At 36.0% G+C, this 24,880-nt stretch overlaps 2 protein-coding genes across 8 annotated transcripts; both read right to left on the reverse strand.

Moving 5' to 3' along the window:
• Positions 1 to 478: 478 nt before the first annotated feature.
• On the reverse strand, positions 479 to 5,214 carry LOC143436445 (olfactory receptor 6C6-like). Of its 6 annotated transcripts, none has more exons than XM_076920825.1 (3): positions 5,089 to 5,214; positions 2,085 to 2,154; positions 479 to 1,817 (listed from the first exon to the last, which is right to left on the reverse strand). In XM_076920825.1, exons 2-3 carry the CDS (start codon positions 2,131 to 2,133, stop codon positions 1,177 to 1,179), a joined length of 690 nt encoding a protein of 229 aa, XP_076776940.1. In that variant the 5' UTR covers positions 2,134 to 2,154; positions 5,089 to 5,214; the 3' UTR covers positions 479 to 1,176. The 6 variants fall into 6 exon arrangements, with proteins under 6 accessions (XP_076776940.1, XP_076776939.1, XP_076776941.1 ...); XM_076920824.1 differs by having other exon boundaries at positions 4,902 to 5,204; XM_076920826.1 differs by having other exon boundaries at positions 5,148 to 5,168.
• Positions 5,215 to 9,632: 4,418 nt separating this feature from the next.
• Positions 9,633 to 14,195, reverse strand: LOC143436446 (olfactory receptor 10A4-like). 2 transcript variants are annotated; one of them, XM_076920827.1, is made up of 2 exons: positions 14,079 to 14,195; positions 9,633 to 13,610 (listed from the first exon to the last, which is right to left on the reverse strand). In XM_076920827.1, exons 1-2 carry the CDS (start codon positions 14,088 to 14,090, stop codon positions 12,648 to 12,650), a joined length of 975 nt encoding a protein of 324 aa, XP_076776942.1. In that variant the 5' UTR covers positions 14,091 to 14,195; the 3' UTR covers positions 9,633 to 12,647. The 2 variants fall into 2 exon arrangements, with proteins under 2 accessions (XP_076776942.1, XP_076776943.1); XM_076920828.1 differs by having other exon boundaries at positions 14,151 to 14,192.
• Positions 14,196 to 24,880: the final 10,685 nt, after the last annotated feature.

Genomic DNA, 24,880 nt, shown 5'->3' on the forward strand with positions numbered 1-24,880 from the left:
AATTGGCAAACTATTGAAACAAAGGGAGGAAAGTTTACTATGATAAGAACAAGTGGTCATACTGCTACAGAAGGTCTGAACAGATTTATGGAGAAGCATGGAAAACTGAACCATGTAAATTGGAAAAGGCAAAGAGCAGACATACACTACCAAATGTACTTTGTCTTCCCTTCCCTTCCCTCCCCTCTCCTCTCCTCCCCTCCCCTCCTCTCCCCTCCTTTCCTCTTTTCTCTTCTCCTTTCCTTTCCTTTGAGTCCAGAAAAATGAGACTAATGTGCAATTACCAAAGGTCCTTAGATGGATATGGGTATTTGTACACAGTGACTAGAATAATTAGAAGGAACAATTTGTTGTGGGGTCCTCTAGGGACTCAGGTATGGACACTTGTCCAGTACATAGGTTTAAAATTGTTTTGCAGTTGTGTTTTAAAATAAATGATTAAATTTGCGAAAATTGACATAATCAGAATTGATAGACATTTTATCTGCTGATTTTAGTTTAATAAAAAGAAAAATCTCCAAACTAAGGTACAAATAAAGAACAATTAGAATGTCTTTCTTGGGTTATAATCACCTTCAACATTTACAAATTATAAACCAATAAAATAGTACAAAACTCCAAGTTTAATCATTTTAAGCAAAACTCATCAAATTAAACTATATTCTCAGCATACTTTTGCAGGATAATTTTTTACAACAATTTTCCAATTATATGGCGTATTTTATGTCACTTATCATAGGACTCTTATGTGTTTTCCTTGCTCATTTTTCAGTGTCCACTGGAAGTAGTGTTTTCTTTTTTAATTACCTTTTAAATTCCTAGATTTTTACCTGCTACAACAATCCAATTATGTTACATTATAATCATATTCTGTTTTGCATAAATAAGCCATGTAAAATAGCTTAATTAACTTGATAAGTCTAGCAAGTTTAGATTGAACAAACATTTGGTATATAGGAATTTATGACAATTCTCTGTAAACATATGCATAAACATATAATTTAAGATTGTGGTTTTGAGAAAGCACTTTTACCTCTCATTTAGAAAGATGTACAAAAAGAAAAACAGAGAAACACTCACAAAGGCTTAGCAAACAAGTGACTAATACATTCAATAGATGATTTGCTTTAGATCCTAAACAATACATTTGAGAGTAGTTTGTGTTTCAACAACATATTATTTATATCTAAATCTTGTCTCATGGTTTCTAAAAGAACAAAATCTATGAAACACATTTTTGAAAGCTTCCTTCACCTGCTGGTTCCTTAGGGTATAAATGAAAGGGTTTAGCAAAGGGGCCACAGAGGTGTTAAGCACAGCTATACCTTTATTTAAAGTCACCCTCTCCTTGGCTGATGTTTTTACGTACATGAAGATACAACTTCCATAGGTAATGGAGACAACAACCATGTGTGAAGAGCAGGTGGAAAAGGCCTTTCTTCGTTGTTGAGGTGAAGGGAACTTTAGGATTGTTTTGATGATGAGTGTGTAGGAGAGAATCACTAAGATCAAGGTGATGATAAGTGTCATTATAGCTAAGGCAAAAGCCATCAATTCTATTAACCGTGTGTCTGTGCAAGACAGCTGCAGGACAGAAGTGTCACAAAAGAAGTGATCAACAGTTTTGGAAGCACAGAAATCTAGTTTGAGTCCCAAGAGCAAAGGGGGGAAGATGACTAAGAATCCAGTTACCCAGGAACTGAGGACCAGTAGGTGACACACTTTGCTATTCATGATGGTGGAGTAGTGCAGTGGTCTGCAGATGGCTACATAGCGGTCATAGGACATGGCAGCCAGGAGGTAAAACTCTGTGGCCCCTAGTAGAAAAAAGAAGAATAACTGAGCCACACAAGCATTATACAAAATCATTTTCTCTCCTAAGAGAATGCTCATGAGAAACCTGGGAATGCACACTGTAGTGAATGCAATTTCTAAGAAAGAAAAATTCCGGAGGAAGAAATACATTGGAGTCTTGAGGTGGGGATCCAGCAGGGTGAGAAGGATGATCACTAAGTTCCCCATCAGGCTCAAGATATAATTGAAAAACAGAAACAGAAAAATCAGAATTTGTAGATGAGGGTCACCTGTGAGTCCAAGCAAAATGAACACTATCTCCACAGACTGGTTCTTCATTTCTCTTGTTTCCTAGCAAATCTACAAAAAAATATTAAATTAATATCACACATAGGAAAAATATTTCTTCATTCTCAGTGATAAAAATTCTATATTCATAAGTTTAATAAATGCAATAAATTTTCAGAAATCAACATTCAAGTCACCCTTTGAACATGTCCTGCACAACATTACCATGATTTTCTGAATTCTGAGATTCTTGTGCTGTTGTGTACACCCAGTTTTTCTTAATATCTCAAGTTAGTTGCCAATTAATTGATTGTTCATATTGGCCACAATAACTACCATTTTAGAAATACATGTAATGGAATAGGACACCTCAAAGAAGGCTTTACTACAACAATGAGTTTTTCTATTTTAGTACAAAATAAGCAGCATCTTCTTCTATGGTGAGTGTGATGGTGATTACCCCAAAGTAGTGAATAGCTCAAGTTTCAAGGCTGTGTCATCAGCTAAACCTACAATAAACACTATTATCCTGAAAGGCTTCCCATTACAGTCATCTGGCTCAAATTAAGTATGAATGGGAAGAAGAAATCTGTCAGTAAAAACTAAGAGTGATAATTTGTGTGTGTGTGTGTGTGTGTGTGTGTGTGTGTGTGTGTGTGTGTTATAATTAGAAAAGTGATGTTTAACAAATATATTCTAATCTACTTCTGTTTTGCAGTTGAATTCTTTTGGATAATACATGTTTTGTATCTCTGGATGTTTATTGCTTTATTTTAAACATTCTAAAAAGATTTTATCCCACAAGTATAGTTCTAGTACTTTAATTAGAAAACTCATAAAACTTGAATTTAAATATTATGAAACTGCCTGGTAGAAGCAATTTAAATTTGGCATTAAAAAAATACATACATACCAAAACACACCTAAATCAAGTCAATAATCAGAATGCTCAATATACCAGTTATGTTGTCTAAGGTTCTGCACCCAGGGTTTTGTACATTCTAAGCAATTTAAAGCAATAAAGGGCTACAGAGCCTCTGTCCCAACTTATAACTCACTTTGTGATTTATGAAATGATGTTTCAGATAGTTTAGAGTAACACACAGGAAATAATTTTAATATTGTATTCTTTGGAATATTTCTAACCCCTCTTTTGATAGCACTTCCCTGAGGTGCCACTTCCTTCACAGTATATTTCATTATTAATTACATTAATAATGATTCAGGGAGTAGAGCTAGTTGATCTTCTTATTAATACAACAAATAGAATTTACCAAAGAGCCATAATAAATATAATGGAAGCAGAGAAATATTAAAATTCCTTTGTGTTATGGTAAAAAAATGTGAAGAAAAAGAAAAATGCATGGCAGTCCATAAATATATCTTTTAATTAAGAAAAAAGTTAAAATATCAAAACTATATTTACAAATGTATACATAATAAAGTGGAGAAAATTATATATATACATATATACATACACACACATTATATATATACAAATATATATATTTATATTATATACATATAATATATATATGTATATATAATGTATATATATATACATATAATGTATATAAATATATAATATATATGTATATATTTGTATATCTATATATAATATAGATATTATATATATTATATTTCTGGTACTAATGCCTATCTCTGCTTATTACTTGAATTACAAGAACATGATTATATTTTAAGTCAAAAAAAGAGACAATCTAGAGGAAAAGAAGAGAGTATGTAAAATTTTAAGCTCACAGTTTGTGGTTGATGGCTGAAATGAATTTTAGATATATAGATATCAAAATAATAATATTGAAATATCAGATCAACTAGCAATTAAATAAATAAAATCCCGACTCCACTGATCATTCTATATGCAAATTAATATTTTAATGTTCTACAATGATACAAATAACTTTAAATATAAAAATATATTCAAGGTTGTGTTTATAACAAATGGTCAAAATAAAAACAACAGCCTTCTAGTTATAGCTTTGAAAATTCAGCAACATAAAAACTTTTGAATGAACTTTAAATCTTTTTATTAAAATCTAAATTACAAAACTTTCTTCTAATATGATCTAATTTTCAGGGCTGATTTTTTTTCTGTAAATACTCTTTCCTATTTGCTTTTATATAAATTCTTACTGCAGGGCAGTTAGTTTTAAGCATATTTGTTAAATTTTTATTAAATTTGTGCCAAAAAAAATAGGTTCAGTAAAACACTCAAGAAAAAAAAAAACTCTTGGTTGCTTTTTCTATTACTAAAAACTAGCCAAATCAATTTAAAATGGACACTGTAAAATCATATCTTCTCTGTTAAAGATATTGAAAATATTTCCAGCCTTTTAACTTCTAATGCATAAATTATTTCCTGAAAGCAGAACATATAAAAGTACAAAGAACTAAATAAAATTGGAAATTAAATCCCTTTTCAATGAGATTGTCATAGTCTTTAGAAGAATAAAATCTTTGGATATAAAAGGACTTAAGATAATCAATAGTATAAACAAACATAGGTCATCTTGATGATAACACTGCATGTTGACAGCAAAGCACAATCATATAATGGAATTCCCTCACACCAAACCACTGATTTGTCCTACCTCAACAATAACATTACAATGTATTCTTATGGTGGATAAAAATAACCTACAGACTATAATACCACAAGCTAATAAATGCAATTATGTTCACTAGATGAAATGTTACAGAATATTTTTTAGAGTCAGACTTTCATTTTAGATAATGCTTGTATTGATTATTATTTCACTACTATCTGCAAGTAAAATAAAAATGGGAAAAGCACTAACCCTGTGACTGTTCTGCAGCTTTTTCAGTAAGTTGTATGTGCAGATTTGAGTAAGCTTTCTGCACATAACCCAGCTCATCATCCTTGTGTAATGAGAGCATTGATGATCCAATCTCCTCCTCATTCTACTTCAGAATACAATGATTGAACAAATATCCTTTTAGAGGTATTGTTGCTAACTAATTTACCTCATTTGGTATGAAATCAAATCACATCACCCTCTAATCTACAGTTGACTACAGTTCACCTGTGAGAAGTGTTATTAACTTGCTGGATTTGGCATACAATACCATATAAAATTTTACTGACTTATGAGACAATGGAAGATTTATTTCCTAGTGCTCTATAGGAAAATCTCACATGAATGAATAATCCTCAGGGTAACTGAGATACAAGAACATCATTTCCTGAGGGATTGCCAAATTGTATGATACAAATGTGCTTTTTTATAAAAATAGACCTTTGTATGTGTATGCTTGTGTATACACTATATTTCTTTTACTACTCTTAATATTGCTTCTAGAGTATTTATTGTTAATAGATTGCTATAATACTTAAATGCTCATCATTTTTATCTTGCTGCTTGGAATATGAGGAGTTAAAAATATTTTTCTTATATTTAACCAATGAAGAAATTCACTACATTTTTTTTAAAATAAACATTTTATATTTTATATGTATATTTATATTTTATATCTATATGTTATATACTTATATTTATAATTTATATATCTTATATACAATTACATATAATAAAAATATAATAAAGAATACAATATATTATATAAACATATTAATAAAAACATGTGTGAATATATAAATACATTAAATATGTTAAATATATAAATGTATATTTATATATTCTTATACATAAATATGTATTTATATAAACATATAGATATGTAAATATGTATTATATTAACATACACACATATATTATATATACATATATACATACATACATACATACATACATACATACATGTAATATTGTGTCTGTATGTATGTCTACATACCAGAAGAGGCCATTGGATCCCATGGAACTACAGTTATAGATGGTTGTGTGCCACCATGAGGATGCTGATAATTGAATCTGAGACCTCTAGAAGAAGAGTCATTGCTCTTAATTACTGAACCATTCCTCCAGCCCACATTTTTTTAATACTGTTTAGTTCATCCACTTTTATTTTCTCAACCTATAGCCAATTTATTATTATTAGTCTGGTTATTCATGCTCCTCTAGCTTTCTGTGTTCGTTGTGGAGATAATGTGATCTCTGATAATTATAGGTCTTCCTTTCACCTGTTTTTTCAATACTTATATAATGTCTTTCCAAATGTGCTGTATTTTCAAAAAGGTCAATTTTAGGAAAGAAGCACACTTGCAAACAAGCTTGCTTATAAAGAAAGCTGCTCTTTGAATTGCAAACAATGTTTATTTTCCCATTTATGTGTCAAAACCCAGCTTCAATACCACAAGGTAAACTGAGACAGGTATATATAGTGTTAGTGACAGGGTCTGGGCACTGATGGTACCCAGCATTGGCCTCTCTAATAGCTTAGAGTTTGCCTAGCTGTTTTCCTGTTTTCCTCTGGAGAGTAAGTGATTGGATGAATCTTAAAAGATCATTGGTGCTTTGCTTTGTTTTATTTTGTTTTTGTTTATTTGAGTGATAAGATATTTAAAGATGGGAAAATGAATTTGAAGAGGAAAAATTTAAAGGCATAGATAGATAGATAGATAGATAGATAGATATTCTTCCATATGTGTGTGTGTGTGTGTGTGTGTGTGTGTGTGTGTGTGCAAAGCACATGTAACATTTTTAAAATCTTTAAGCTTCTCTTTGTGTATTTCTAAAACTTACATTTTTATGGTTCATCTTATGTAGAATTTGGCAATATGAATACATGACCTGCAAAAGAGGAGGATTATTTGATAAATTATAAAGCACATTGTATCATTAAATCACATGATTCATATTTTAGTTGACATGTATTTCTGTCATAGTAATATTAAAACTCTAGATAACATTTACTTAATGAAAAATTAAGAAATTGAAGATACATCTCAGTGTCAGACTACTTGACTAGTATACCTAAAACTCTGGGCTTGATGGTGAGACAAAATTTCAGGCAGAGAAGAGAAGGGAAGAAAAGGTGGGAACTGTGAGGAAAGGTATTAACAAGTATATACAGAATAGAAAATATTTTTTAATTTTTGCAAATGTTTTTATCTTTAGAAATCCCTAGTAACTGTGTAAAAAGTCTAAAAAGTACAAGCATTTATCACACACACACACACACACACACACACACACACACGCACGCATACACACTGGAAGCCTGTCCCTAGCAGGTTCTGTGGTTCTCTCTGGAAGGTAATGGATTAGGCAGGGCAGGGAATCCATGGGGGACAAAACTTGGTTTGCAAGTATAAAGTTTGCTTGGTAGTAATATTTACTCTCTTGGATTCTTAGTCATACTGTGGCATACTGAGGCCAGAAGTCTATGGCTTTAGAGGAATTATCATCACCTTTTGCTTAACAGCAAGAGATTAGATAAAATATTTATTGCCAGAACTCCCTTTTCTGGCCATGCTGCAGTCAGAAGTCCTTCACTGGCCTGCATGGCTAACTGTGAACCAGAGAGGAAAGAAAGAAAAGATCCTTTAATCGGGCAAATTTGCACAGACACATATGCATTCATAAATACACACTCAGGCTGGGCCTGATCATTTGTCTCAGTAAACTCCAAAGTATTCATGTATGCATACCTACATATGTACATATAAACAAACAGACATTCAGGGATCTAGCCCAGCCTAGAATGATTTGAAGCAGGACACAGTGTTGGACATAGAGGTAGCTTAAATCCTGATGGTCTCTGGTATTCCAGCTCTCTAACTATACTGAGTGCTTGTTGATAACTTCTAAAAAGTTGTAAAAAAAATTCTTAATTGTTCTATGGTTAAAATCACTGGCTTGGGTGATTAACACCTCTTACCTAGCAGCAGGGAATTAAGTAAAAGATTTTTTGCTATGCTCTCTTCTCTGTCCAGGCACCCAGAAGTCTCTCTGGCTAGGCTGGTTAACTCTTTGTGAACAATAATGGAAGGAAAGGAAAAGAATTAAAATGCTTTATATAGGCAAATATGTATATACACATATACATTCATATATACATTTACATTTTCATTCACATTCTCATTTATAAATTAGCACATTCACATTTTTGTTGGGCCTAACCACCTGTCTCATACACTCCTAAGGTATTCATGCATGCTTACATACACACATATATATTACATCTTTCTAGCAAAGCAACTAAAACCATTTCTTAGGCTTATCAAGATGAGCAAAATTTCTTCCTAAGATTTTTTTTTAAATCAAATCAGAAAATCTATAGAATCATTAGTTCATCTAAACAGCATTAATTGATGAAGTTCATCTTTAGCTGTTGATTGCAGAAACTCTACTCAATAAGGTAGCCTAATACTCAGAGATTATTATATTAATTTAATAATGACAGAAAAGGCATACCAATATCAGATGCAAGAAGCAATCCTGAAATTAGGTCTTTGGGACTTAGCCTCATAGAGCTCACCCATCACAGATCATGCAAAAAATGATATCCAGGAAGGCTACCTGCTAGCCTTAGCCTATACTAGATGGCTACACACACACACACACACACACACACACACACACACACACACACTAAAGAGATAGAGATACAGGCACGGTTGCCAGAATCCCTATACTAAAATGTTGCTGATATGAACATAGACATTGCACTCTTCTCTGAATGTACCTGATTTTAAACCCCAATATATGTTGTGTTTTTCTCACCTCCTAGGACAATCTTGTGGACAATTTTTTAGCAATTTTTTTGCAGGGAGATGTTTGTATATAGGTTCTATTTGTATTGTAGTAATGTGGTCCATGCATTAACTAATTTTCTACATACTGCCCACACTGCCATATGAAATAAAGCAATCTTAATCTTAGGGACTTTTCATGTGCTCATTTCCTAAATTGGAACTTAAAGAGATAATTAAGATTCTCATGAGAATTTTTGAGATTAATAACCACATTTCCCCAGAAATTAGAACTTTTCATGTTATCCAAATGTACTTCCCAGACAAACTGTATTTTTTAAAATAGAGAATTCTCAATAGAAGAATCTCAAATGTCTGAGAATTGCCTAAAGAAATGTTCAACACCATTAGTCATCAGGAAAATACAAATCAAAACTACTCTGAGATTTCATTTTACACTTGGCAGAATGGTTAAAATCAATAAATCATGCTAGTGAGGATGTGAAGCATGAAGAACACACCTCCATTGTAGGTGGGAGTGCAAACTTGTACAGCCACTATTGAAATCATTTGGTTTGATCTATCTCAAGATCCAGTTATACCATTTTGAGTTTATACCCAAAGGATGCTCTGCCCTACTACAAGGACACTTTCTCTCTTGTGTTCATTGTTGCATTATTCACAATAACCAGAAACTAGAAACAACATATTGTACATCAATTGAAGAATGAATAATAAAATGTGGTAGATTTATACAATAGCATATTACTCAAGTATTGAAAATGACATTATAAAATTTACAGGCACGTGGATTCAGCAAGTAGAAAAATAAATCCTTCTGAGTAAGGTAACCCAAACCCAGAAAGACAAATATGATATGTATTCACATATAACTGAATAATAGCTGGTAAGTAAATGAAAGTCTTTTTTAAACATATTTTTATTGGATATTGTATTTATTTACATTTCAACTGTCATCACCTTTCCCCGAACCCCCATCCTATCCCCTCTCTTTCTTTTTGCTTTAATATCATTTTAATTACATGCCAGTATTAAGGTCAATTCTAAGTTTGGGGAACTAGAAATACAATAGATGCAAATAGTCAAAGAACAAGCAAGATGTTGAACACAAATAGTAAAAGAGAAAGCAAGGCAATAAACAAAATTTGTGATCACTCCCATGATCACTATTTCTAAGGGCTTATCAAGATGACCAAAATATCCAAGCCTACTTCCCTGTCCTAGCCCAAAGTAATTTTCATGTCTGAAGCCTATTTCTTTGTTCTAACCTAAGATTTAGATTCCTGACTGAAATTATCTCTTTGTAATTAGGAAAACATTTAAAGATACTTGTAGGGTATTTGGCATAATTCTTACACCTCTCTGGATATTTTAACCTTGCATAGTGAGATTATGAATTTAACGAATGTTGCCCTGATGAGCGTTGATGCAGCAGATGCTGCTGAAAAATTTATCCATGACCTAAGGTCCATATTTCCATTATGGTTAAGTTTCAAGAATGGTATATATAGCTTGATCATGTTAGCCCTTTTTGTCCTGGGAATACTTTTATTCCTGCCCATCATGTTAAAGCTTGTCTTTAACAACATCAACATATTGGCAGCCAAAGTACATGGCTTGAAACTTAAAATAGACCCCCAGACAGAGTTATTAACTGAACAGACTGGCAAGCCAAGAACAGGTAAGATTCTGCACAGTCTTGGCAACCTAAGATAGAAGTGCATTGTTTTTGCTAATGCATATTCCATGATGGGCAAGGAAGGCATTCTTGTCAGAACAACCTAAGATACACTCACTTTTGTTTATGAAATAAAAAAGGAACAGGCAGAGAGCCTTTGGGGCTGCTTGGAAGGAATCTGACATTGGCCAAGGACAAGGAAGTGGGCTTCAGGTGGGAATCTGACATTAGGTTAAAAAAAAAGAAGTAATTTCAGGCAGTAATCTAAATCTTAGGCTAGAACAAAGAAGTAAATGATAATCTTAACTACAAGCCACAGACCTATAGAGGATAGGGAAAGGGAAGGTTATAAAGGGGAAGCATGGGTTTCCTGAAAGGAAGAAATAGAATAGATTCTGAGGATTCCATACAACTCATTAATCAGAGAGGTTGAACAGGTGTAGACTTTGAGCCTTCACTCATAATTTCTAGCCTCTTTGATAGTGAAAGGTAATCTGCAGATTACAGAAAGCAAAACCTAGACACTAACTCAGACACAAAACCCTATACTTACATTCTGTTCAGCCTGCAAGGTGTGCTGGGGAAATAATACAGAACTTGTGGGAGTGGCCAGCAATGTTTCGTTTAAAGTGAGGCCTATACCAATAGAGGGAGCCCATACCCTATACTTCCAGGATTGCCAGGAATCAGAGGTTAGATAGCTCAGACACCTAGGCTAGGCCAAACACAACAGGAAAAATAGAGCAAATGAAATGATTCTTTTTTAAAAAAATGATTCTTAATGATATTCTATTATAGTCATAGATAGGTACCTTGTCCAGCTATCATCAGAGAGGATTCCTCTAGCAACAGATGGGAGAGGGTGCAGTGACTCACAAACAGATATTATGCAGAGAGAGTCTAAATTTGTGTTCTGCATCTGGTCATATATTTGTTTTATAAGAATGTCTTACAGGCTGTGGTCCAGCCTATCAAAAATAACTGTCTCCCAAAGGAAAGTCAAGAATATAATACTGCTCAGTCTATAGGGCTGGATTTCTCATCTGGAAACTAGAGTCACAAAGGTCAGTGAAGAAATGAACTTGGAAGAGAGTCAGGCAAAGAAGCAAAGAGTAAAATCTTCTTTCTTGTTGTCTTTTATATAGTATACCATGAGAAAGCGTGTAATTAAAGGTGCATCTTCCAACCTCAATTGATCTGGATTTCAGCTGGGTTTTTCTACCCTAATTAAATTAAAACAAACAAACAAACCTCACAGGTATACCCAATAGATTGGGGTTTTAGCTAATTCTAGATGTGGAATATTGTAATTTTTGGTTTTTCGAGACAGAGTTTCTCTGTGTAGCCCTGGCTGTCCTGGACCTCACTCTGTATACTAGGCTGGCCTCAAACTCAGAAATCCTCCTCCCTCTGCCTTCCAAGTGCTGGGATTAAAGGCATGTGCCACCACTGCCCGGAGGAATATTGTAAATAACAGATACAGGTATATCGATTATTTCACATTAGTTTATATCTAATTATTTTTACTGACAATATAGCTTTTATTTATCTCCAATTTAATTTACCGTTTCCAAAGTTAGAATCCAAATGTTTTACACTTACAGGAATTCCTCACTATTTTCATAAACCTGAAATAGTCAAGAGTAAGCAAGTGATGGGATGAGATTTCTCAACCTCATAGGATCAGTTTTAAACAAATTTTTATGGCATGAGGAATGTACTCCATATCTTAGTAGATCTAAAGGGAAATATATTTTTGTATTATGCTTTACAATACACAAATTTTTCTAACAATTTTTTGCCATGACACACTGATGTGAAGTTGAAAATTTGAATAAATTTGGGTAAACCAGATTTAGTGCTGTTTTTAATCCCAGATCTTTAATACTGAGATGAGAAAACCATGGATCCAAGTCTTAACTGGGATACAGAGTGAGTTCAAGATTTATCTGAAAGTTCAAGTAAGAAGAAAATAACAGGACCAGATATAGTTTGATAGTAGTACACTATCTTCAATTGAGTTCAATTCCGATACCATTAAAAAACTTGAAAGAATGAATGAATGAATGAATGAGTTACTTTTTAGTTATTCACATTGAAAACTACAAAACAAACATAATAATCTTCTGGTTATTAGACTATCAACACTTCAATAACAATACATAATAAAGGAGTCATGAGGAGTTGGAGAAACTCTGCACAGTGGTAAAATTTTCAGCAGCTGAGACTAAACTAGTCTATTTGTCTACGAAATTTCCTCTGTGTTACCTTTCGAAAAGCTTCTTTCACTTCCTTGTTTCTCAAAGTGTAGATAACAGGATTCAGAGCAGGGGTGACCACAGTGTACATGAGAGCAGTAGCCTTGTCTGTGTCTGGGGTGTGTGAACTCTTGGGTTGGAGATAAGTGAACAAGGCAGTGCCATAGAAAAGAGAAACAACCAGGATATGAGAAGAACAGGTGGAGAAAGCTTTGTGTCTACCTGATGCTGAGGGCATTTTCAAGATGGTTAAAATAATGCGGACATAGGAGCACAGAATGAAGAGACAGGGACTCATAATGAAGATAAGAGAAATAATAAATAGCACAATTTCATTCTGGGAAGTATCCACACAAGCTAATTTTACCACAGGCATGATGTCACAAAAAAAGTGCTGAATTGTTCCTGCTCCACAAAAGGGCAGAGTGAAAATCCAGGTGGTCTGGGCTGATTCTACCAGGATTCCAGTCATCCAAGATGCCGCGGCCAACTTCAAACAGACAGAAGGGCCCATCCACAAAGTGTAATGCAGTGGGTAACAAATAGCCACAAAGCGATCATAAGCCATGGTTGCCAGAAGGCAGCATTCTGTCAGCCCCAGGATGGTGAACACATACATCTGAGCTGCACAGCCTCCCACACTTATGGTCTTGAGTTGCACTAGCAGGTGCACCAGCATCTGAGGCACCACACTGCTGATATAGCACATCTCCAGAAAGGAGAGGTTGACCAGGAAGAAGTACATGGGAGTGTGTAGGGAAGGGGTGGTCCAGATCACACAGATGATGGTGAGGTTTCCTCCTAATGTAAACAAGTAGATAACCAAGAAAACACAAAAGAGGACAAGCTGCAGCTCTGCTAGAGAAGAAAAAGCCACCAATGTGAATTCAGTGCAGAGGGACAGGCTTCCATTCTTCATGAACTCAGAGTTAGACATCTGTGAAGACAAGAGAGCATGCACATAGTTGTGAAGGACGCAGTCAGCAGCCACAAGTGTTAATTACTCTCTAAAAAGAACTCTCCCACTATCAATGTACTAACAAGAGAACAGAGACCTCACAACTCCTGTGAGACAACCCATTTAAATTGATGCACATTTCTGTTGTGGGTGCTGTTCTATTTTAACAGAAACTTGAACAAAAAGACATACAAATTAAGAACTCAACTACCAAGTAATGCACACAAGCTTTTTTACAGTTGACATATAAAAGTGTTTCAATTACAAAAGAGAAAATTGAATAAAAAAGTGTTATACTCTCATCTTCTGACCTCTGCTACCATCTCAATGTTCTTTTTAAGTATCCAATAGAAAGTATATTTCAGCCTCTTATTTAGCATTCACCTATATAATAGTCTAATTTTAGCTTAAATAGAATATGTTAATGATTATACAAGTAAGACTCACAGAAAAAAACATATAGAATCTTCTTTTCAAACTTAATGATCTTTTTCAGGATATTGTGGCTAGGATGGTTACCTAGAAGAAAAGCTGCTTCTTGATGTTGGCATTGTAAGTGTTCTACTATGCCAAATGAGAAATGAAGTAGCATTTTTATTTTCATGAAAGACCATAGGGATTATATCCCAATATTGTGTAGTTACTCTCATGAGGAATATGTTCAAAAACAACACAAGATCATGTTTCTTATGCAATTTGGTTTTGTTAGTATATTTCCAAAGATAATATATTGTTATCAATTATTTAAATTATGTTATTATTATGTAATTAAAGATACAAACAGTAAACTAAAAGTTTCTAATTGATGCCCACAATCCACTGGAAACTCTAAGGACTATGCCATAGCAATCTTTATGATCTATTACAAAGTTACCACTCAGATCTCTGCAATACAAGCCAGTGTTGTTTAGAACACAAATGGAATAAAAAAAATTGACACAGACATTTCCAATCCTTCACTATCAATCTTTCAGTTTAGGTAGCATAAAATGTGCATAACAAAAAATTTTTGAATTTCCCATTGAACTGGTTGAAAACTTAATGAAATGTTTCTTTTAAGAAATAAACAGCTGAGAGTCTGGCATCATAGCTTAATAAATAAGAGTATCTGTTGTAATGACTTTATGACTTGAGTTGAATACTTCATCCAATATGGTAAAAGCAAAGAAGTAACCACATATGTTTGTGTGTACACGAAACACACATTAACACATATGCACACACACAAATAAGTAAATAAGTAATATAATTACTTTTTTTTCAAACCTTATGTTTGGCTAAAGCACATCTTTTCACTGACAGTATCCTCAGTTCCTATCATAAGAACTAGAAGCAAAAGAAAGATGTAAAATCATTTTTTATTTTCCTGAAATAATTGTTGTCCGAAGGCTTACTGCCTCAGTCTGCTAACTTAAGCCTAGTCCTGGAAGCTTGTAACCTCCATACAATCTAATCTAAAAGTAGAATGCTTTCAGCCTCTGAGACTTACTACTAAGTAAACTCACCCCTTTCTAGTTATTTCTGAGTTCTAGCTGGATGATTCAACTCAGCTGTTCTGGATCCTCTTTACACTAACCGATTTCATCTGGCACCCCTTAGCTTCTGAATTGTTCTTCTTGGCCTTACACTAATATTAGCAATCTGTTCTAATCTTTCTGGCTCCTTCTCATTCTCTGGTTTGTTCTGTCTTCAACTGTGTTCTCTCTTTAACCTGTCTCTGTAAAACTCCCAGTAAAATTTCTTCTCCTTTCTTCTTTGTACTATCCCTTAAGTAGCTTTCCTCTCTCTTCTCAAGAGAGTTGTACATATCTTATTCTGTCAAATCTTTCTCTGATTCATCACTTTGTCGGCCACTCAATTAGATATCACTTTCAAACATGGATGTTTCTTTCTACAAACTTCATTTGCTTTTACTGTTGGGGATTAAAGGTCTGTAGTAAGGGTGTGTTTATATTCCAGCTAGAGAGATTAAGGGTATATCGCAAGGCTTAGCCACACAACTAGAAACATCTTTTACAGTAAATAACACAATCTTGGGGGTCACATGTGGTCAAATATCCTGCAAGCAAAAGGAGTGTTGAGAAACCAAATTTGATGATATTATTTTAAGTAGATCTGTTTTCTACTTCTTCAACAACTACCAGCTTCAATCAAAGTTTGGAGTTCTTAGAAGAGAGAAGTCTTAAGAGAGAGAATGAATCAAGAAGGAAAGATGCATGAGTGGTTAGTGTTGGGGTTCAGGAATCGCCACAAAAACCATAAGCACATCAATCTCAATTAAGCAACAATAGTTTATTTGGATGCACACCACAAGGCTGAACATTCATGACAACAAAAAGAAGCCTAATTTTGTCTGTCCTGAAAGCAGGCTTTTTATAGGAAAAACTGGGTTCAACAGTTTAAAAGCCAAGCAGGGGAGCAGCATAACATTTTGGCTTATTAGAAGGAGTATTATCATCTAACCTTTAAGCTGATTGGTCCTGAGTGAGCTATGAGGGGAGATGTAGAAGTTGTATAAGGGAGTTCTAGTACACTGAGATAACACCATATAAATAATATAACCATAATTTTTGTCTTATTATTATCATTCTTCAGTGTCAGGTCATCCTGGATCAACGTAGAAGTCCCAGGTGTTCCTAGCCTCCCTCTCTAGGATAATAGAATACATGAGGCAATGGATGTACAAGTAATCAAAATTCAAAAGTTTCAGAAATTTCAGTGAGGATAAAGGGACTCTTTCATGGCATTAATCCCATGGCACAAGCAAACCAAGTGCCTTTTGGAGGTTCTAAAGAATAAGGGGAAACTCCTGCAGTTAACATCTGTAGATGAATTGTTACATTGCAGTGTTGAAGGTATTGAGACTCTGATATCTTATATGAGCCTGTTTATAAGCAAAGGCCTTGTCATTCCATCCCTCCCAGAGTCAAGGTGGGCTCATGCCTCCAGGGCATAGTTGGTCTATTTGTGTTCTCATTTCCTCTATAGTTAAGTTTTGGATAGTATAAGGTGGAAGGAAGAACTCTCAGGGTAGAGGGAGAGATGACCAGGGTTGGGGAAGGGCCTGCCAGCTATGTAGTTTCAGAAGCAGATTGCTGCTGGGTGGTTTAGCTCTTGCTTTGAGGCTTTGTCTTCTAACACTTTGTTGTGTTCCAAGATGTCTAAGACCCTGTTATTGGTGGTCTGGAATCTATGGATGGTGAACATCATTCCAGGACCCTTACCAGATACATGAATGTAGAGTCCTCAGGGCTCTCCTGTATTCTATACATTATTTATATCATTCTTTTTATCTTAATTTGAATAGGGTTGATTTTCCCAGTTTTTCAGAGTGGCTCTCAACCCTCTTTAACTGAATATAATTATTGTTATCAGTTGTCCAGAGAGATAATGTTTAATAGCACCATGTAGCACAATGTTACATGTCTTGTCCCAATCAGGGTCTCCATTTGAGAGACAGACATATACTCTGGATCCCATATCCAAAAGACATAGAAAATGAGAGAACATATATGCTTGCAATCTTGGATGCCGATTTCATTTTAGCCCCAATAATTTACAAGGTGAGGGTGGGGGAACCATAGGCAATTATATTAGTAATTAGTCTCACTTCTGTAGTTCTAATCAAAGTTCATATGTGGTGTATTGGAGTGTATGTCTGTCTCAGCAGCTTGAGGCAACACAAAATAAAAAACTAGTCTCTGGAGTCTTTTAACAAGTCCTGTGGGTTTTATCTGATGACTCATTGCTATTCTGGGTCCTGATGTTTCCACAGGCAAACTTCAGATGAGAGGGATGAACTCAGAATTGGCATGGCCATCAGGGTAGTCATGATCAGAAAGCAGGGTCCTATTTAGTGTGAGTCCCCCAGGGGGGTCCTTTTTGACTTAGAATTTCAGTCTATAATTTGAGACAATGAACATCATATTTTTCTTCTGTAATTGATTCCTGATGACATTAGGAAGTTGTCATAGGGACCCAGGAAGGCTGAAATGCTAGTAAAAGACCAGGCAATGAGGCATTTATCAGAAGCATCTGCTTGGCTGATTCAACTGAAAGACACAATCACATTGGTTGAACTGGTTAACATTAGCTTTCAGCCAATCCAGAGCTCAGCAGCTTGCAGTCCACAGGTAATTCCTGGATGGAGTCTGTCAGCCATGTGAAAATCTCTGAGACAAATACAGACTAGGGACAGAATTTAAATTATCTAGTAATCAGGGAAGGTAAGAAATACCAGAACAAAGAAAAAAAAACCCATTTGGCCATCAGGCCCAGAAGATGAAGAGGCTTTTTCTGTGGAGGAGGCACTTTTTCTGTGGAGAGGCTGACCTCACCTCTTCTTAAGCAACATGTGACAATTCATTCTCTAGTGTCCTCTGTCCGCAGTGCAGAATGGGCCCTGGCAGCAGACAAGGCATTGTGGCAGTGATGTCCAGTGTTTATCATACCACAGTCCTGATGATGTGTTTTGTCATAGTGCCCATCTCTTCTTAGAGACCTTATAGGGGTCACTGTAAGGATTTGGGAGTCTCTATCTGTTATGATAAGTTTAAACATATTCAGTGTCATGTTCACAGAGGGTGAGGTCTGCATTAACCTATGAGTATAAGACTAAGTGTTTAGAAGGACATGAGAATTATACCATGTTATCAATATGACAGTAGTAGTTTCTCCCCTAGGATCTATGTTCTCTCTAGCTATGAGTTCCTGGTTAGGTTTACAGTACTAGGCATGTGTTTTTTATCAGTAAACAAGGCTTTACTTCAATTAGCCAGCTATTGATTACCCCCAAGACCTCAGTGACATTATTGCACCAAAGGGCATATATCCTCAGGCTAACTGTTAATGTAGATTACTAAGAATGTTGATACCTTCCATTACCTGGCAGCCTGCCTAGATCCTTGAAGCACTCAGAAGGCTAGTCATCTAGAAGGAAGCTTCTAGTTTAGCATCAGCTTGGGATGTGCTGTCTCTCTCTGTCTCTCTCTGTCTCTCTCCCTCTCTTTCTGTGTGTGTGTGTATGTGTGTGTGTGTGTGTGTGTGTGTCCTCTGAACAAAACACATGGTATTGTCAGCAATAGGATCTCAGTTTCTTCCAATGGCAATGGAAATAATCTGTGTCATGAAATATCTTCATTTCTATATCTATTGTGATTGAGAGTTTTCCTGGGTATAGTAGTCTAGGTTGCCATCTGTGGTTTTTTAGAAGTTGAAAGATATCTGACTAGGCCCTTCTGGCTTCTAGCATTTCTGTTGAGAAGTCAGGTGTAATTCTGATAGGTCTGCCTTTGTATGTTACCTGACCATCTTCCCTTGCCACTTGCCACTTTTAATATTCCATCTTTGTTCTGTAGATTTTGTGTTTTGATTAATATGAGGCAGGAGGATTTCCTTTTCTAGTCCAGTCAGTTGATGTTCTATAAGCTTCTTATATACTTATAGGCATCTTTGTCTTTAGGTTGGGAAAGTTTTCTTCTATGATTTTTTGTTAATAGGAGGACCAGTAGTCTCAGTTAGCTTGAATCACTGAGATCTTTCAGACATTGGACCACCAACCAGGCATCATATACCAGCTGATATGAGGCCCTCAACACATATATAGCAGAGGACTGCCAATTATAGCTTTAGTCAGAGAAGATGCATCTAACCCTAAAGAGACTGGAAACCCAGGGAGTGGAGAGGTCTGAAGGGTAGGGGGTGCATTGTGGGGGCATCCTCATGGGTATGGAGGGAGGAGGTATGGGATCTAGAACAGTTAGAGGGTAGACTAGGAGGGGGATATAATCTAGAGTGTAAATATATATATATATATATACACATTTCCTGGGCCTTGTAGCTGGGACTTTACCTTCCTCTATTCCTATTATTGTTAGATTAGGTCTTTTGTGCTATAACAGGTTTCCTGAATGTTTTATGCCAGAAAATTTTTAGATTTATCATTTTCTTTGACTGATATATCTATTTCTCCTATTGTATCTTCTACAACTGAAATTCTCTCTTATAGCTCCTGTATTCTGTTGGTGATGCATCTATTGCATCTTGAATCTGTTGTTTCTGTTCTCTTCCCTGGATTTCCCATCTTCAATATTTCCTCTGTTTGTGTTTCTTTATTGCTTCTATTTCCATTTTCAGGTTTTACACAGTTTTATTTATTTCCTTCGCCTATTTAATGGTATTTTCTTGCATTTCTTTGAGGGATTTATTTAGTTCCTCTTTGAAGAAATCTATTATCTTTATATGATTGGATTTATGGTCATTTCCTTGTGCTTCAGTTGTGTTAAGATATCCGGGATTAGCTGTGGTAGGGTTGCTGTGCTCTGAAGGTCTCATATGGCCCTGAATTTTGTTGAGTGTGTTATTACAAGGGCCTTTACTCATCAGGATGGCTTTGGTCCCTGGATGTTCCTCTTGCATTTGTATTTCCTTGTATTGGGGGGGGGGGTTAACCTCAATGGTCCTGGTGTGGTAGGCCTCTGATGCATATCCTTGGGCTATATCATTCCAGGTTTGCATGCCTGTATGGTTCAGGAACTACAAGTTCAATAAAGGTGGCCAAAGAGGTGTCAGGAGAATGGGGGTCAGCCTGGTCTAGCAGACTGCTCAGGGCAGCTTGTTTTGCTCCAACAGAATCAACAAGCAGGAAGGCCAGTAATTCTTAAACTTTTTAATGCTGTAAACATCTACAAACTTTTATTTATTTTTTTATTTTTATTGGATATTTACATTTCAGATTTTATCCCATTATCCCATTCCCTCCACCACCCAAGAGCCCCCTATCTCATCCCCCTTTCTCCTGCTTCTATAAAGATGTGCCCCCACTCCCCCAACTCCCAACTCCCACCCTCAAATCCCCCCCCCCCACTCAATGTTCAGCCCTCATGGGATCAAGGATCTCCTCTCCCACACTTTGGTCTTCCTTCTTCATGAACTTCATGTGGTCTGTGAGTTGAGTCTTGGCTATTTTAAGCTTTTGGGCTAATATCCACTTAACAGTGAGTAAATAACATGTGTGTTCTTTTGTGATTGGGTTACCACACTCAGGATGATATTTTCTAGTTCCATCTATTTATCTAAGAATTTCTCAAATTCATTATTTTTAATAGCTGAGTAATATTCCATCGTGTAAATGTACCACAATTATGTATCCATTCCTCTGTTGAAGGACATCTGGGTTCTGTCCAGCTTCTGGCTATTATAAATAAAGCTGCTATGAACACAGTGGAGCATATGTCCTTGTTATATTTTGGAGCATCTTCTGGGTATGTGCCCAGGAGTGGTATAGCTGGGTCCTCAGGTAATGCTATGTCCAATTTTCTGAGGAACCACCAGCCTGATTTCCAGAGTGGTTGTGCCATCTTGCAATCACACCAACAATGGAGGAGTGTTCCTCTTTCTCCACATCCTTGCCAGCATCTACTATCACCTGAGTTTTTGATCTTAGCCACTCTGACTGGTGTCAGGTGGTATCTCAGGGTTGCTTTGATTTCCATTTCCCTGATGACTAAGGATGTTGAGCATTTTTAAAGGTGCTTCTCAGCCATTGGTTCTTTAAGTTGTGAGTCTTCACTCTCTTCTATACCTATTATCCTTAGATTTGGTCTTCTCCTTGTGTCCTGGATTTCCTGGATGTTTTGGGTTAGGAGCTTTTTGCATGTCACATTTTCTTTGACAGTTGTGTCAATGTTTTCCATGGTATCTTATGCACATGAGATTCTCTCTTCTATCTCTTGTATTCTCTTGGTGATGCTTTGATGCTTTCGTCTATGACTCCTGATGTCTTTCCTAGGTTTTCTATCTCCAGGGTAGTCTCCCTTTGAGATTTCTTTATTGTTTCTACTTCCATTCTTAGATCCTGGATGGTTTTGTTTAATTTCTTCACCTGTTCGGTTGTGTTTTCTTGCAATTCCTTAAGGGATTTTTGTGTTTCCTCTTTAAGGGCTTCTATGTGTTTACCTGTGTTCTCCTGTACTTCTTTAAGGAAGTTATTTATGTCCTTCTTAAAGTCCTCTATCATCATTATGAGAAGCGATTTTAATTCTGAATCCTGCTTTTCTGTGTGATGGGTGTCCAGGGCTTTCTATGGTGGGAGAGCTGGGTTCTGATGATGCCAAGTAACTTTGGTTTCTGTTGCTTACATTTTTTGTACTTGCTTTTCACCATGTGTTTAACTCTAGTGCTACCTGCACTCACTGTCTCTGACTGGAGCCTGTCTTTCCAGTTATCTTGCTTGTGTTAGAACTCCTCAGGGTCCATATGCCTCCGAGATCCTGTGATCCTGTGATCCTGAGCTCCAGCTGCTCTGAGTGCAGTTGCTCCTCTAGGATGTCTCAGGATATGGTGTCTTCACGGGAGCAGGCCAGCTAGGTGTCTGCCCCAGCCACAAAGACCAGGCAATGGACAGAAGGGAAGTGGTATTCCTCAGAAGGTGGGGTTTGGGTGCCTAGTGGGTCCCGAGATCCCCCTGCTCCCAGTTGTTCCTCTGGGGCATAGGGTAGTGGGCAAGTGTTCTTACCTTCTTCTCTGAGTTCAGTGGCTCCTCTAGGATGTCTCAGGATATGGTGTCTTCACGGGAGCAGATCTACAAACTTTTAAATTAACAAATTTCTTAATTTTTATTTCTGCCATCATTACCACAATTTACAGAGTAATAAAAAGAAAAATAAAAACTACAACAGATTTAAAAACAAAACCCTCAGTGATGTATATCTCATTGCATTAATCAATAGCTATATTTTAAAATATCATATTCATTGTTTCCATCATCAGATCCATAGATGGAAATTGCCTGATCCCTTCTCATCATAATTATCTCCCCCCAACACACCATGGGTTTACAATCTGATTTCTGTTGTCCAATAAAACTTTCTCCTTCATTGTATTTATGTCCCACCAAAAACATTCCAATAAAATACTCAACAGAATTAAAAATGTCCTGTAGCTTTGTATATTTAACTATTATTTCTAAATGTTCCATTTCCAATATCCAAATAAAGTTTCTTTTTAAGGGTAAATTTATAGAGCATAACCATACTTTTTAGAAAGCAAACCAAAGGTTTGTTTTTCTTTCTTCTTCTTCTTCTTCTTCTTCTTCTTCTTCTTCTTCTTCTTCTTCTTCTTCTTCTTCTTCTTCTTCTTCTTGTTCTTCTTTTTTAAGATTTTAAGCAATCCAATGTCTCTAAATCAATACCAAGTGCATTATTTTCATGTTACAAAGTTTGGCTGCCAGCAAGAACAGTTCTTGTATATTAATGCATGAAGCTGCAGCTTTAATACCTCATTAGAGAAACATTTTAAAAACCTATGTTTTAGAAGTCTGGTTTTTAGGACATGGATTATATAACAATATTATCCCAATTTAAAAGTATCTTTACAGACCTGTTTCCTTGGTCGGCTCACAAGACATGTTGTGTCCAAAATGGCTTTCACCCTGATTTATTTGTCTTTAAGCCAATTTTCTGTTGCTATGTTACAGATTTTTAACCATGCATCATAAATTACTAACCAATATTTTATAACCAACACATGCAAAACAACACATATAAGAACAGTCAGAAATAAAGATGTAGTGGTCACATACATTTAAAACAGACAGTCAGAATTTTAATTTCAAGGGAGAAGAACTTTACTACCTGTTGAATCCAATTCTCTTGGGCACAAAGATTTTGTTTTTGCATTAGCTTTCTTATCAGAGAAGCCAAGAAACTGCTGCTTCCCCTGGCTTGCTGCCAGCTTGATCCAAGTAGGAGGCAAAGCTTTTCCAGAAGTGCCATACTCCTAGCTGCACTTATAGGGTTCCAAGGGCAACATCAGTTTATCTCAATTCAGGCATTTTTTAAAAAAAGTCATGTATTCTGCTGATACATGAGCATGGGAGATCTTCCCATCTTCTGAGGTCTTCTTTGATTTCTTTCTTCAGAGATGTGAAGTTCTTGTCATAAAGACCTTTTTTTACTTGCTTGGTTAATCACACCAAGATATTTTTAATATTACTTGTGACTATTGTGAAGGGTGTTGTTTCCCTAATTTCTTTCTTAGCTCGTTTATCCTTTGATTAGAGGAAGGCTGCTAATTTGTTTGAGTTAATTTTATAACCAGACACATTGATGAGGTTGTTTATCAGCTGTAGGAGTTCTCTGGTGGAATTTTGGGGGTCACTTATGTATACTATCATATCATCTGCAAATAGTGATATCCTGAATTTCTCCTTTCCAATTTGTATCCTGTTGATCTCCTTTTGTTGCATAATTGCTCTGGCTAGGACTTCAGCACTTTATTGAATAGATATGGGGGAGTGGCAACCTTGTCTTGTCCCTAATTTTAGTGGGATTGCTTCATGTTTCTCTCCATTTAGTTTGATGTTGACTTTAACTGAAATACCCAACAAAGGGAAGATACAGCCTGCAGAGACCTCCTCCAATAGATAAGCATGGGTCCCAGTTGAGAGATGGAGCTACCCATGCATCTCAAAAATTTTAATCTACAAATGTTCCTATCCAAAGGAAAGACAGGGACAAAAAAAAAAGGAACAGAGATTAAAAGAAAGGCCAACCAGAAGCTGTCCCACCCAGATATCTGTCCCATCTGTAGACACCAAACCCCACACTATTACTGATGCCAAGAAGCACTTGCCAACAGGATTCTGGTATGGCTGTTCCCTGAAAGGTTCTACCAGCACCTGACCAATACAGATGCAGATATTTACCACCAACCATGAGACTGAGCCTGGGGACACCAATGAAAGAGCTAGAAAAAAAAATGGAAGGAGCTGAAGGGGATTGTAATCCCATAGGAAGAACAATATTAGCTATCTAGACAACCCAGAGCTCCCAGGGACTAAAGCACCATCCAGAAAGTATACATGAAGGGAGCCAGGTTTCCAGATACATATGTAGCAGAGGATGGTCTTATCTGACATCAATGGAAGGGAGCCCCAGTTCCTTCCATTGTTCCTGTGGAGGCTTGGTGCCCCAGTGTATGGGGATGCTAGAGCAGTGAGGTGGGAGTGGATGAGTGGGTGAGGAAGCACCCTCATAGAGGCAAAGGGGAGGGGGGAGAGGGGATGGGAAGTTTGTAGAAGGGTAACCAGGAAGGGGGATATCATTTGAAATGTAAATGAAAAAAATGATTAATAAAAAATATTTTAAAATAAAGGCAGGCAGCTCTCTGAATTCTTAATTCAATATTAAAATATTTTAAAAAATAAAATGTGTTTTCTATTTCTTTCTAAGAATCAAGGGAGGGGCTGG

This window comes from Arvicanthis niloticus, chromosome 22, assembly GCF_011762505.2.
Source record: "Arvicanthis niloticus isolate mArvNil1 chromosome 22, mArvNil1.pat.X, whole genome shotgun sequence".
NCBI lineage: Eukaryota > Metazoa > Chordata > Mammalia > Rodentia > Muridae > Arvicanthis > Arvicanthis niloticus.

Excerpts from the sequence above, each read along its gene's own strand:
- LOC143436445 (XM_076920822.1), bottom strand. The coding sequence starts at position 2,133 with ATGAAGAACCAGTCTGTGGAGATAGTGTTCATTTTGCTTGGACTCACA.